The sequence below is a fragment of the Hemicordylus capensis genome, chromosome 5 (assembly GCF_027244095.1).
Source record: "Hemicordylus capensis ecotype Gifberg chromosome 5, rHemCap1.1.pri, whole genome shotgun sequence".
NCBI classification, from domain to species: domain Eukaryota; kingdom Metazoa; phylum Chordata; class Lepidosauria; order Squamata; family Cordylidae; genus Hemicordylus; species Hemicordylus capensis.
Genome location: NC_069661.1, coordinates 561871 through 574995, shown reverse-complemented (window position 1 = coordinate 574995; position 13125 = coordinate 561871). Strand labels below are relative to the sequence as shown.

Below are 13125 nucleotides of genomic sequence, written 5' to 3'. Positions count from 1 at the left end.
CCCCCGGACCTGCTCGGCCCCCCCCGTGCCGCCCCCCCCCCCGCCGCTCACCTGCAGGATGTAGTTGCCAGCCTTCACGTCGGTGATGTCGATCCACTGGCAGTCGATGTCGTGCCGGTAGAGGTCCCAGCAGCCCACCGTGATGCCCTGCTCCCCAAAGTTGGCACACTCGTAGCGCTTGCCCACCTCTGCCGGGGAGGGGTGGGGCGGGGGGGTCAGCGTCTGCCTCTGGGGCCCCAGGCCCCCCTCCCCCGGGGCAGGGCCGCCTCCCTCTGGAGGAGGAGGGAGGGCGGGGGCCGGAGCCAGGGGCCCTCCGAGCAGGCTGCCCAAGTGCGGGGCAAGGCTGGCCCGGCGCCAGGGCACGAGCCCCCTCCTGCCTGCGGGGCGCCTCACCTTCCTCACACTCGGTGTCCTCCAGGCAGAAGCTGGCCTTGTGCCCCTCGGCCACCTTGGTGCCGTTGGGGGTCAGGAGGTCGTAGTGGGTGAAGATGTCCATGCTGTGGTAGTGCCTGCGGGGAGGGGCCCGGGCCGTGAGCGGGGGGGGGGCTCCTGGGAGGCCCCCCGGCCCTCCCCTGCGAAGGGGCACAGGCGGCACCCCCAGCCCACTCCTTACCCGTGGCATTCGTGCCAGACCCACGAGTGCCGGCCGGCCTTGGGGCGGAAGTCGGCTCGCCCGTTGTTGTGGATCTGGGAGGAGAAGCGCAGGAGGCGCCGGTGGCCGTAGGGCCAGTTGGCGTTCTGGGCACTGCTGGACAGGCAGTTCTCCTCTGCGGCACAGTAGAGCATGTGCAGAGGGCGGTCCTCGATGTACGCCGTCTCTTGCACCAGCGGGGCGTGGAGCAGCAAGTCGGAGGCCGCTGCAAAGGAAGGCGGGTTGGCAGGAGGCCAAGAGGTTGGTGGGGCAGGAGTCTGTGCTTGGAGGCCCAGGGGGGCAGCAGGCGTGGGGCAGACCAGGCAGTGTCATGAGACACGAGGCTAGAAGCCACCTCCAGCCGCAGAGGCAAGATGCCTCTCCATACTGGTGGGGCACAGGATGCGGGACCGAGAGGCCTCCTTGGGCCCGATCCAGCAGGGCAGCCAGAAGGTCCACAGCAAGGAGGGGGCCCCGTGCATCAGGGGGGCCCACAGCACCAGCCTCTGCCCTGGCTCTGGCGGAGGCCACGACCCCCTTAGGTGCTTCACGAGCACCATCCCTCCTCCCCCGCTTGGCTGACCCGGGGCTGAGCAACAGGCCCGTGGCTGTGCGGGGCGTCAGTGGGGAGCCGGAGTGGAGGGCTCCTCCCAGCCCCACCCCACCCGGGGCCCGGCTGCAGCCCACTCACTCTCGGAGCAGATGACGCCCGCGGCAAACCGGGTGCCCGTCTTCCGGCAGCTGACGGTGCTGTGGTGAGCACAGTGGCTCAGCGTCATCTCGTGGCCGGTGCACTTCACACCGCTCAGCACCATTTCGGTCACATTGCTGGCATCCCAGTACCAGGTTTCCTTGGGGAGACAGCACAGCATGGCATGGCAGCCCCCCCCCCCGGGTGGGGCTTCCCCGCAGATCCCGGCCTGCCCTCCCAACTTGCCAGGCACTGCAGGCAAAGCATGCATGGCACAGCCCGCCCGGCTGCACCCTCTGCCCCACTGCCCAGCCCGCTCCACCTCCACGCGCCCCTCCAGTGCAGCCCGACCTCCGGCTGCGCGGATCTGGGTAGAAGCTCTGCAGGAAGTGAGCATGCAGCCCGCCCGCCCCGGGAGAGGGTGCCGCCACCTGGACACAGGGTGCAGTTGGTGGCTCCAGGACTGCGGCCAAGCAGCCACAGGCAGCCCCGGCCAGCGCCAGTACCCACTTGCAAGCCATGGTTGGCAAAGCCCAGGCCCAGCTGGCGGCAGGCCACCATGGCCTCCAGGGTTCCCCAGCCGTCTCCGCAAACCAAGCCCCATCGCTGGGAGCCGTTGCGTCCCGGGCCCAGCAGCACTTCAATCCGGCCCTCAAAAGGGCTGCGGCCCCCACTTAGCCGGATCTGAGGAGAAAGGGGGAGGGGGGAGAGCTCAGTCAGGAGACAGGAGTGGCCTGCAGGTGGGGGGGGGATCTGGGCCCCCCCCCCATTTGGGGCTGGGGAGTGGCTGGCAGTTCCCTCTCTTTCCCAGAGTGGGGTGGGGACAGGCTGCCCAACAAGCACCCGGAAAGTCAACCAGGCCCCTCCAGCCTGTAGAACAAGGCCTGCCTGGCACTTCCCAACCCCACCTCCCACCTCGGGAGCCGGCCTCCGTGCTAAAATATAGCACTTATCCCTGCAATCAGGCTCTGTGCTGGAGGACTGGAAAGGAGCCAATGCAAAACCAATCTTCAAAATGGGATGCTGGGGCGATCCGGGAGTCCGTTCCAGGCAAGTGGATGGAAAGCATCCTCAAGGATAAAATTGTCAAGCACCTAGAAGAACAGGCCCTGCTGGGAGTGAGCCAGCATGGCTTTCGCAAAGGGAAATCTGGCCTCACCAACCTTTTGGACTTCTTTGAGGGTGTCAACGCGTGTGTGGATCAAGGTGATCCAGTTGACATAGTCTACCTGGACTTCTGAAAAGCTTTTGACAAAGTTCCTCATCAAAGACTCCTGAGGAAACTTAGCGGTCATGGGATAAGGGGACAAGTACCTGTGTGGATTGCTAACTGGTTGAAAGACAGGAAACAAGAGGGTAGGGATAAATGGAGAATTTTCACAATGGAGGGAAGTAAGAAGTGGGGGTCCCCCAGGGATCTGTCCTGGGACCGGTGCTTTTTAATGTATTCATCAATGATCTAGAAACAGGGGTAAGCAGCGAGGTGGCCAGATTTGCAGATGATACCAAACTCTTCCGGGTAGTGAAATCCGAAAGGGATTGTGAGGAGCTCCCAAAGGATCTCTCCAAACTGGGCGAGTGGGCGACAAATAGAACACTAGAACCAGGGGTCATCCCATGAAATTGAGTGCCAGGAAATCTAGGACCAACCAACGGAAGAACAGAAGAGGCAGGATGCCTCTGAGTCCCGGTGGCAGGGGAGCCACAGCAGGAGGGAGGGCCTGCCCCTTCCAACGCCTGCCTGTGGGTTTCTCAGAGGCATCTGGTGGGCCACTGTGGGAAACAGGAGGCTGGACCAGCTGGGCCTCCTTGCAGGGCCTGACCCAGCAGGGCTGTGCTTATGACATCTTCCTCAACTGCTGCCCATGTCCCAAGACATCCGCTTGACTCTCCCAAGCGCCCCCCCCCTCCCCACTTCCCCACTGGAAGCCCCTGGGCCCATGGCCACCTCCTGCCTGCCTGACGCCTTCTCCTGGCCGAGGTTGCCACTCCTCCATGACAGGCCTGGAGGCTTCGGGTGAATAATAAGAGCAGCCCTGCTGGATCAGGCCCCCCAAGGAGGCCCATCTAGTCCAACATCCTGTTTCACACAGTGGCCCACCAGATGCCACTGGAAGCCTGCAGCTGCATGGCATAGTGGTTGGACTAGGACCAGGAAGACCCGGGTTTGAATCCTCATTCAACTATGAAACCTATTGGGTGACTTCTGGCCAGTCGTGTATCTCTCAGCCTAACCTACCTCACAGGGTTGTTGTGAGGATAAACATAACCTTGTACACTGCTCTGAGCTCCTCGGAGGAAGAGCGGGATATAAATGTTAAATAAATCAATACAGGCAGGAGCTGAGGGCACGTCCTCTCTCCTGCTGTTACTCCCCTGCAACTGGAGGTGGCCCTCCGACCAGTAGCCGATGATAGACCTCTGCACCAGGAAGTTATCCAAACCCCTCTTAAAGCCATCCAGGTTGTTGGCTGTTACCACATCTTAGGAACATAGGAAACTGCCTTCTACCGAGTCAGGCCCTTGGTAGTCTATCTAGCTCAGTATTGTCTTCACAGACTGGCGGCGGCTCCTCCAAGGTTGCAGGCAGGAATCTCTCTCAGCCCATCTTGGAGCTGCTGCCAGGGAGGGAACTTGGGGCCTTCAGAGGCTCTTCCCAGAGCGGCTCCATCCCCTGAGGGGAATCTCTTGCAGGGCTCACACTTCTAGTCTCCCATTCATATGTAACCAGGGCGGACCCTGCGTAGCTATGGGGACAAGTCATGCTTGCTACCACAAGACCAGCTCTCCTCTCCTCTCTTGTGGCAGAGAATTCCACAAGTCAATGATGTGTTCTGTGAAAAAGTACTTCTGTTGGTTGGTCCTAGCTTTCCTGGCAACCCATTTCATGGGATGAGCCCTGGTTCTAGTGTTATGGGAGAAGGAGAGGATTTTCTCTCCATCCACTTTCTCCACACCAATGCACCCCACCAGGCATCCACCAGAGAGCCCCACTAGAGGGTCAAGGAGGGCAAGTGCTGGCTGGCTGCAGCCCTTGGTGAGGTTCGGGGCTCAGCCTGAAGCATCCCCTCCAACCCACTCGACCATCCTCTTCAGTCCAAGGTCTCTTCCCTCCTCATCTGCTGAATGTGCTGGTGTGTGGAACTTTGTGTGGGAACCATACCTGTTGAAGAGCTGCCTGCTTCTGCAGGGCCTGCCGCCCTGGGCCCAGACACCCCCAAGCAGCAGGTGGCCCCATTCCACCCACACAAGGCTCCCTCGCCCCTGCCTCTCGGGCCGAGCAGGCATGGCTGGGGGCGCTGCTGGCACAAAGCAGGGCCCAGCCCACACAGCAAGGGGGGCGTGCTCCAGAGGCCAGAGGGGTGCAGTGGTCATGCTGCCCTGCTCTCTCCCTGCCTGCTCCCCACAGGTGGAGCCTCACAACCCAGGCTGGCTGCTGGAGGAGAGCTGGTCTTGTGGCCATGAGCGTGAATTGCCCCCTTTGCTAAGCAGGGTCCACCTTGGTTTGCATTTGGATGAGTGGCCACCTGTGAGTGCTGCCGGGGACAAGGCCATTAGTGGAAGAGGAGCTCCCACCCAGGCTCCAGGCCTGGCAGCATCTCCAGACAGGCTGGGAAGGAGCCGGGAGTCTGACGCTGCCAACTCTGGCCTGTGGGCTCCCCCGAGGATCTGGTGGGCCACTGCGCACATGTCTCCCTCGCGAGACTGAAGCGCCTTGGGGTGGCCTGGCTGAGCCCCTCCGGCCCACGGCCCCGCTTCTTGCCGGTCTGTCCAGCTGGGTGCCCCTAGGCCACTGAGCTCTCGGGTGCTGCCAGTCAGTGTCAGCAGTCCTGAGCTGCAAGGCCCGGGGCCTGACTCAGGGGGGTGGCAGCTTCCTCTGGGCTTCTCCCCCCTGCTGGCCACAGAATCCCTCCGCAGCTGGGCCAAGAGGGGCCGGGATCTGGAGCCTCTTTGCCCCTCTGGGCACCCCCCCCCCACACCAGAGGGGCTGCCGCCTGTGGAGGGAAACAGGCAGCCGACAGATGGACGCACCCACAGAGACACACACTTTGGGACGGGGTGGGGAGAGAAGCGCCTGGCAAGCGCCGGGCAGGGCCCTCTCGGTGAAGGCCTCTGCGCAGTCTCGGGAGGGCAGGCGGTGGGTCCCAGCCCCGCCACTGGGCTTCTCGCCTGCACAGCTAACCTTGGTCTCGTAGCCCATGTAGGGGACGTTGCAGCGGACCGCGGCATCCTCCGAGTGTTTGCAGTCCTCTTGGGTGATGTTCCGGGACGGGCAGTTCCACAGGGACTTCTCGGAGCCCAGACACTGCACTTCGTTCAAGTGGATCTGGCCCATGCCTGCCAGGGAGGGAGGGAGGGAGAGAGGGATCAGCCCCCTCCGCCCTGACCCAGCCAGAAGCGCTGCCTGTGGGGCTTGCCAGGGTCTCGTGCGAGGCCTTGGGGCCAGGAGGGGCGGCAGGCCAGCCCCACACCTCCAGCAGCCCCCCTCTGACAAGCACGGCGGGGGTGGGGTCCAAGGGCCCTATCGGGGACCCGGCGCCTTCTTGGGGGGAGGCGCTTCAGCTCACGGGGGAGAAGAGGCTGCTGCTCCTGGGCAGCCAGCACCCCACGGGGCCCCTGCCCCACTCACCTTGCCCCATGCGTGCCCCCGTCAGGGCCTCCTTGGCACTGCCAAAGCCGAGCTCCCGGCAAACCACGCTGGCCGACGCCAGGCCCCAGCGGTCGTCACAGACGGTGCCCCACACGCCGTCCTTCAGCACCTCGACCCGCCCTTCCCCGGGCTTGGCCCCGCCCTTCAGCCGGACCCGCTGCTGTGGGGGGCGCACAGAGAGGTGCCCGGTGGGAGGGAGGCTGCTGCCGCTGGCCGGGGGCTGGGAGCGCAGCTCAGCAGCGCAGCCCCTCCTGGGCTTGCAGGGAGGGCAGGGAAGGAGACCGACCCCCCCCCGAGGCCAAGCAGGGCAGGCGGGAGGGGCCAGCGCAGCAGCCCTGCCTGCGCACAGGCCAGAGCGCCCTCCCGCCCCGACCCGCGGCGAGAAGCGCCTCCCTCACCTGCTGCTGGGCCTGCTGGGGCTGCCGCTTCCTCTTCTGGAGGCCGCCGCCGCTGCCGCCGGGGGCAAAGAGGGGTCCGGGCAGGCAGCTGACCACGGCGGGCATCCCGCCCCGGCAGGCCCCGCTGGCGTTGCCCTTGTAGAACTCCCAGGAGCACAAGGAGAGGTGGACCTCGGGGCCGGCACAGGCCACCGAGTGCAGCCGGACGTTGAGCTGCTGGCGCGCCCCCCACAGCCTGCCGGGAAGGAGGGCCGGCGTCACTGGGCGGGGAGCGGGCCCACCAGCGGCTGGCCAGCCGGCCCCGGCACACCCACGGCTGGCCGCCCCGTTCCGGCAAGCGCGCCCACACGCAGCCCCGCCACCGCCCGGGGCCCCCGGCTGCTTGCCAGGGGCTTGGGAGAGGCGGCTGCACAGGCAACTCCCCCTCCTCCTCCCCCTCCCCGGGAGACGCTGCCAAGTGCGGGGCTCCGGCCAGGCCCCAGACCTGCTGAGCGCCAGTGGGGCTGGGCCAGCGGAGCCTCTTTACCTCTGGGGGCCCCTAACCTCCTCCCTGCGCCTAGGCCGGGGGCCAGACCGGGACTTGGGCCTGGAAAACAGGAGACACCCGTCAAGCAGCAGCCGACACCCCCCCCCCGCCTTGCCTGTGCATTGGAGCCCCCCCCCGCCACGACCCGGCCAGCACAGCCCAAGCAGGAGGCCCATCTCCAGCCCGCCAGGCCTCACGCAAGCCCCCCCCCCAGCCACATGCTGCCGGCGGAGCGCAGAAGTCTCCCACAGGAGAGGGAAGAGCATCGGAGGGCCTGGCCCAGCCCCTCTGGCCCAGCCCCTCCGGCCCACTCTCCGCCCTCCACCACCCTGGCTGGGAGCCCCCCCCCCGGCCCCCTGGATGGCTGGCCTGGACGGAGGGAGGGAGGGAGGGGCCGGGGCTGGGTGGCAGCAGAAGCCCTGCTTGGCCTGGCATGCCCCTGGCCCGGGGCCAGTCCTGGGGGCCTGGGCAGGGCTGGGGAGCCCCGCTGCCTGCCTGGGGCTTTCAGGCGCCACTGCCAGCCAGAGTAGGCTGTCCAGGGCTGGGGGGACTGAGGGAGCCGGGCTCACTTCTTCCTGTGGCTTTCCAGAGCCATCTCTGCCCATGGCCCCTGCCCCCCCCCCCCGCCGCACTCTGCCCCCATCTGCCAGGCGCTGCCCCACTGGATGGCCCCAGGGCCAGGTGCCAGGAGGGAGCAGCAGGGCCGACCTCCCCAGCCGTCCGCCTCCTCCTCCTCATGGGGGAGGGAGTTCCAGAGGCTGCTGCTGCTGCTGGCACCAGGCCAGGGGGCAGTCAGATGGCCTCGGGCAACCAGCACCTTCCCTGGGCTGCCCGGCTCCGCCCACTTCTGCCTGCTAGCCAAGGTGCGCGCCCCCCCCCCCCGCCCAATGCGCCTGAGTGAGTCAGGGCTCCGGCTTCCCTGCGCAAGGCAGAAGACACGGCAGCCTCTGGGGGGGGCCAAATCCAGACGGCCCTTCTGCCGGCTCCTCTGAGCTGCAGGTGGGGCTGAGGAAGGAGGGTCGCGCCCCTTCCCATCTGACACCCCCCCCCTCCGCCGCCGGGTCGCCGTTTTGCTCCGCCCAGCCTGTGCAGAGTCGGGCCGTGTGCTCACAGGCGCGGGCGTCTCTTCGGAGGCTCAAGAAAGCCCCCGGCTCGTGGGCAGGAGGAACGGCTCCTCTGCAGGGCCCGGCAGCAGCCTCAGCCCCTGCCGTGGGGGGAGGCGGCCTGGGAAGCCCGAGACCCACCAAGAGCCGGCGGCGGGTGCAAGCAGCAAGCCCAGCCCCAAGCAGGTCGGCTGAGCCCCGAGTCGCCGGATGGGCCTCATGCCTCCAAACTCCCCGGGCAGCCCCGCCCCACCGGGGTGGGGGTGGGGGGGGGCGTCCGGCCAGTTTGGGGATGGGGCGCATGCCTTCCGCGCGGCTGGATCCACAGCGGCGGGATCCAGCCTGGATGGCCCCGCCCGCCGCAGGGCTCGGCTCCATCCAGGGAGACTCGGAGGCGCCACGGGGGTCACCAGGGGCGGCTGCACCCAGCGGGCTCCTGCTGGCCCCTTTACCTCCTCTGGCGGGGTCCTGGCCTCCTCCGGCCCTTGGCCGCCTTGGCCGCCCGCTTGGACCGCCTGCGGGAGGAAAGTCAGCCGCCCCTTCAGGCCAAGCTCCTGCCGGGAAGGGCGAAGGGGCCGGGAGGGCGTGGCGCGCCAGCCAGGCCCCGCTGGCAGCCCTCCCCGCCGAGGGGGCTGCCCGGCTGCTCGGCCACTGAGCGGCCCGCCTCCCCCCCCCGGCCGCTGCGGTGCCGGTCAGGGTGGGGGGAAGCTCCCAGAAGCCGCCCTGGCTCTCCAGCCGCTGCTGAACTACAACTCCCATCACCCCCCCCCGAGGCCACTATTCCTTGAGCGTGGGGACGGGGGGGCAGTTGTCGCTCCGCAGCAGCTGCAAAGCCGAGGCTGCCCGGACGGAAGCCCTTCTCCGCCGGGGCTGGGCTGGGCTGGGCTGCCCCCCCAGCACGCACAAGCACCCTTGGCAAAGCCCGAGGCGGCTGCAGCAGGTCAAGGCCGGCCTCCGCTCTTGGGCCCGTCGAGAGGAGCGGCAAAACGGGGGCAGCCCCACCACTCCGGGGCTCGGAGGGGCTGCAAACAGGTCCTCTGATTTGCCGGCCAGACCAGGAGACGGTGCCGTGGCTGGAACTGACACTCAAGGCAGGGCGGCGCGGGAATCTCCTCCGCAGGCTCCGCCGGTGGCCACTGGGCCACCAGCAAGGGCAACGGGGGCAGGGGCGCAGCGCGGTGGGAGGGGGCCCAGAGGCCAGATCTTAAAATGCCCCCCCCCACTGAAGCTCAGCTCATGAAGTAAAGAAACCTTAAGTGAGGCTGAAGAGTGGGAACTCTCCTCCTACATTATTTTTTTAAGGTTTTGTGGATTGTGGGCGATGCAAGTCACTGAATGGTCCTCGGGAAAGACCTGCTGTTCTGGGAGCTCCAGCTCTTCACACTCACCTCCACTTTGGAGGAAGAATTCAACGGAAGGAAGCCCGGGCGGGTGCGCGGCTGGGGGGGGCAGTCATGTGACTTGCCTCGGGGGGGACGACAGACCACTGTCTCCCCTGGCCCGATGCTAGTTACGCCCCTGAATGGGGGCACAGTCTCTCTCAGGGCAGCAGGCTTGGCCTTGCCAACGCTGGAAGGCCTGCGCACCCCTCTCTGTCCTGGGGGTGCGGAGCAGCCTTCCGCCCGGCCTCCTTGCCTGGATTCCTGGGCTTCCAGCGTCTGTCAGCGGCAAGGCTGTTCTCTGGAGCACAGCACCGGGGGGGGGGACATCCCGCCCCGCCCGCCCCCCCCTGCCCCTCCGCCAGGCCAGCCAGCTCTGCACTCACTTATAGAAATTGCGGTTGACTTTCTTCTCGGCGGGGAAGCCCAGCATCCCGCAGACCACGCGGCTGTTCCGGCTGCTCCAGCCCTCGTCGCAGATCTGGGCCCAGCTGCCCCGGTGGCGCACCTCCACGATGCCCTCCGTCACGGGCAGGGGCCGCTTGGCGTGGGACACCACGGGGCGCAGGCGGAACTCCTCCAGCTGGTTCTGCTCTGTCTGGGGAAGGCAAGAGCGGGGCAGGAGGCTCAGCCCCACCACGGCCTGGCTGGGTCCAGCCCCTCCCCCTGAGAAAGGCCTCGTGTCTCGGGAGGCCTTTTTCCACTCTGCCAGGCAAGGTCCCTGGGATTGGTTTCTCTGTGAACTGCTTGGAGAACCTCTTGCGGAAAAGCGGCAAGTGGCAGAGGCTGCCGATGGTGCAAGGAGGAGCAACGCGCTGCGGGGGGGGGGGATACTGAGCGGCTGCCCCTCCCCAACCCCACTGCCCACGGCTTGATGTGGGCCAGCTGGAAGATCCACCAGTGGGACTGAACAACCGCCACACCACGGACTGCCTTCTGGGGTGCCTTTCAGCTGCAGAAGGACCCACCCTAGCGGTTCCTTCCAGCTGCTTAAGTGTAACCATTTTAGGTGAGTTCAGCTACTCCTGCGGCGATAACTACGGTAATATTTCAGCAAAAGCAGCCATGCTTTCCCAGCAAGGTCTCTGAGTTGCCTTCAGCGGCCAACACAGCAGAGGCCACGGACCAAGCAGGGCTGTGTCCCCTGTGGAGAAACGTGGCTCTTCCAGGCAGCTGGGCCAACGCCACAGAGGAGAAGCCCCGTGGCCACTGCAGGAAGAGTGAGGAGGCATTTGGGGGCCACAGCAGGGACGAGGGCCTTGGACTGGAGTGCCGACCCCTGCCACAAGGAAAAGGAGCTGAACTCTTGGGCGCCTTCAGCCCCCAAAGGGCAGTCAACCCAAGCTTGGGACTAGAAGTGCAAACCCAAGTGGGGGGGGGCAGGCCAGGTCACAAGCAGCCCATGGGGTGGATGTGGGAACGAGGCCTGCACCTCTGCCTTCTCTGAGTTCGAGATTTATAACAGATTATTATATTAGAGATTTCTGTATTGCATATGTATTGGCTTACCCAGGGGCCAGAAGTTCACAGCTCCTGTTCTACACAGTTTGGTTTGGGAGGGAGAAGACTTATGCTGGTTGAATTTTGGAGGGAGGAGAGGGTTTGAGTGGATTGGATCTGTTTTAAAATAATCGAGGGAACTTGAGTTGTTTTGATTGGTTTCTTTAGAAAAATTGGGGGGGAGAAGAGAATAAAAGGAGGCTTGCCTGCAGCAGAAAGTCAATTCAAGTGAAGGAGTTCACAGAGTGCAAGTTCCAGTGGAGAGCCAGGAGAGAAGAGCTGAGAAGAGCTGCTGAAATCAGAGCTGAGAAGTCGCTGGGAGTCTTCGGCTGATAACTCTCCTGAGAACTGAATCACTCTCAGAGCAGCGGAAAGAACAGTCTGGAGCTGAACCGCCAGAAGTGGATAGAAAGAGCAAGACGGGAGGCTGAGAAAGCCAGGCTCACCGCAGAAGCCAACGGGGGGTGATCAGAAGGCGGCTCCGGGTGAGGACAGTGATCTAGGGCACCGTATTAGGTGCAGGTTAGGTTGGATGCATTTTCCCTCCTATGTTATTTGTTCCTTCGGCTCCGATGGTTGCGGTTTCTTAGATGCTTTCCCACCCTACCTAACTTTGAGCGAAACAGAGGTTTGGAAGGCTCTTACAGCAGACACAGCCAGAAAGAAAGAAAGAAAGAAGGAATGCAAACGCCTGCTTGGTGGCAGCAGCAGTGGAGCTTAAGGTCACAGGGCTGGTTGGGACTGGGCCGTGGCAATGGACCTGCGGGTAGGCAGCCTGCTGAAAGAGGCCCGGCCAGGCGCCTGGTGCAGCCCCACAAGAGGGCCGAGTCGGGTGGGGGGAGGGGGGGCAATCTTGGAGAGGAGCAGGAGGTCCTCTGAGGTCTCCGGCACGGAGGGGCCCATGGACAGGGAAAAGGGGTTGGCTGTGCTTGGAATAATGCCAGCCGGCCCCACTTGCTCCTTGGATGACTGGAACGGGGGGGGCAAGGCTCTTGGCTTCAGCCTTCACAACCCGAACTGGTTGTGACCCAGTTCCAAATGGGGCGGAATTTGCAGGCAATTGGAGGGAGGATGGCTGCAGCAGTGAGGCGTGTGGGAGAGCAGCAGTCAGTTGGCACCACAGCCCACGGGGGGGGGAGGGTGCTGTCCTGACGGGTGCATTTTGCAAGAGGTAGACAATGTCTGGGCCCAGCATGGGGCACTCATGGGATGGATGCCTCGGAGGCCAGCAGGGACCCACAGCAGCTGGGCCCCCCAACACACACAGACACACTCGCACGCACTCACGCTCTGCGCGACATCTGGAGTGTCTTCCCACATGGAGCAGCCTCGCCCAGCTCAGCCCGGAGCTTCCAGATCAGAACGGGGGCTGATGGGAGACAAGCCCTGTCTCAACAGCCGACTGCGTGAGCCGCCTGGAGCATCCTTTTTAGGATGGGCATGACGGGATAAATGCCAGAACAGAGAGAGACGGAGACTACAGGCCTGTCGAAGCAAAGGGAAGGCCCAGCACGCCAGAGGCTTCAGCCAGGCAGGGAGGCAGGGAGGGAGGCTCCCCTTTGGTTTCCAGTGTGGAATTAATTAAGCCCCAGATCCCGATGCAGAGTTTCCCCCTTTGGCAAACAGGCAGGAATGTGGCAAGCATAACACTGGAACCAAACATCTCCCAGTGAAAATCCACAGGCAGGAGCTGGAGGGCCGTTTCCTGGAAAATCGGTTCTCTCACTCAATGTTTGCCACCGGTCTGCGGCTTCTCAGGGGAAGCGTCATCCTGGCGGCAGCCAAGGCCTTCCTCCCCCTGAGGCCAATCTCTCCAGCATCTCTGCCTCCCTCTGATCTCCCTCGCACTCTTTTCCACACTTGTGGGCACTGCTGACACCTTGGAACCAGAGGGCTGGGGTGGGGGAGGGAGACCTTGGAGTCAGAAAAGGCAAAGGTGTGCAAAGAGACACACACACACCCCGTGCACCGGCAGAGCCACAACTCAAGAGTTGGCCCCCCAGAGGGGGATCTGGGGTGAGCACAAAGAGGGCAGGGTCAGCCGAGGGGTCTTGCTGGTGAGGGGGCTGGCTGGCCCTGGGCCAGGGACCAAGAGGGCGCCTGCCACTGGCGATGGCTCACAGAGCAAGAGGCCCAGAGGCCCTCCCTCCACCGGCCGGGCAGGAGGCGCTGATGGAGCCTCCAGCCGCCGCCTTCTCCCGAGGACAGGGCCTTCTCCTTCCACCTCCTGTGGCATCCAGAGGCCA

The 13125-nt window shown here is 64.8% G+C and overlaps 1 protein-coding gene across 7 annotated transcripts in view; it reads right to left on the bottom strand.

Moving 5' to 3' along the window:
- LOXL3 (lysyl oxidase like 3) overlaps nt 1-13125 on the bottom strand; it is a 40101-nt gene that overhangs the window by 1558 nt on the left and 25418 nt on the right. For 3 of the 7 annotated variants that reach the window (XM_053255662.1, XM_053255665.1, XM_053255668.1), the window contains 11 exons: nt 9766-9977; nt 8453-8515; nt 6898-6957; nt 6372-6606; nt 5953-6133; nt 5506-5660; nt 1833-2006; nt 1323-1482; nt 614-857; nt 394-509; nt 52-188 (listed from right to left, as the gene is read on the bottom strand). In XM_053255662.1, the coding sequence (XP_053111637.1) occupies nt 52-188; nt 394-509; nt 614-857; nt 1323-1482; nt 1833-2006; nt 5506-5660; nt 5953-6133; nt 6372-6606; nt 6898-6957; nt 8453-8515; nt 9766-9977 (1737 nt within the window). Of the gene's footprint in view, nt 1-51; nt 189-393; nt 510-613; nt 858-1322; nt 1483-1832; nt 2007-5505; nt 5661-5952; nt 6134-6371; nt 6607-6897; nt 6958-8141; nt 8237-8452; nt 8516-9765; nt 9978-13125 lie in introns of those variants that run through there. The other 4 variants (XM_053255663.1, XM_053255664.1, XM_053255667.1 and 1 more) reach the window with 4 other exon arrangements.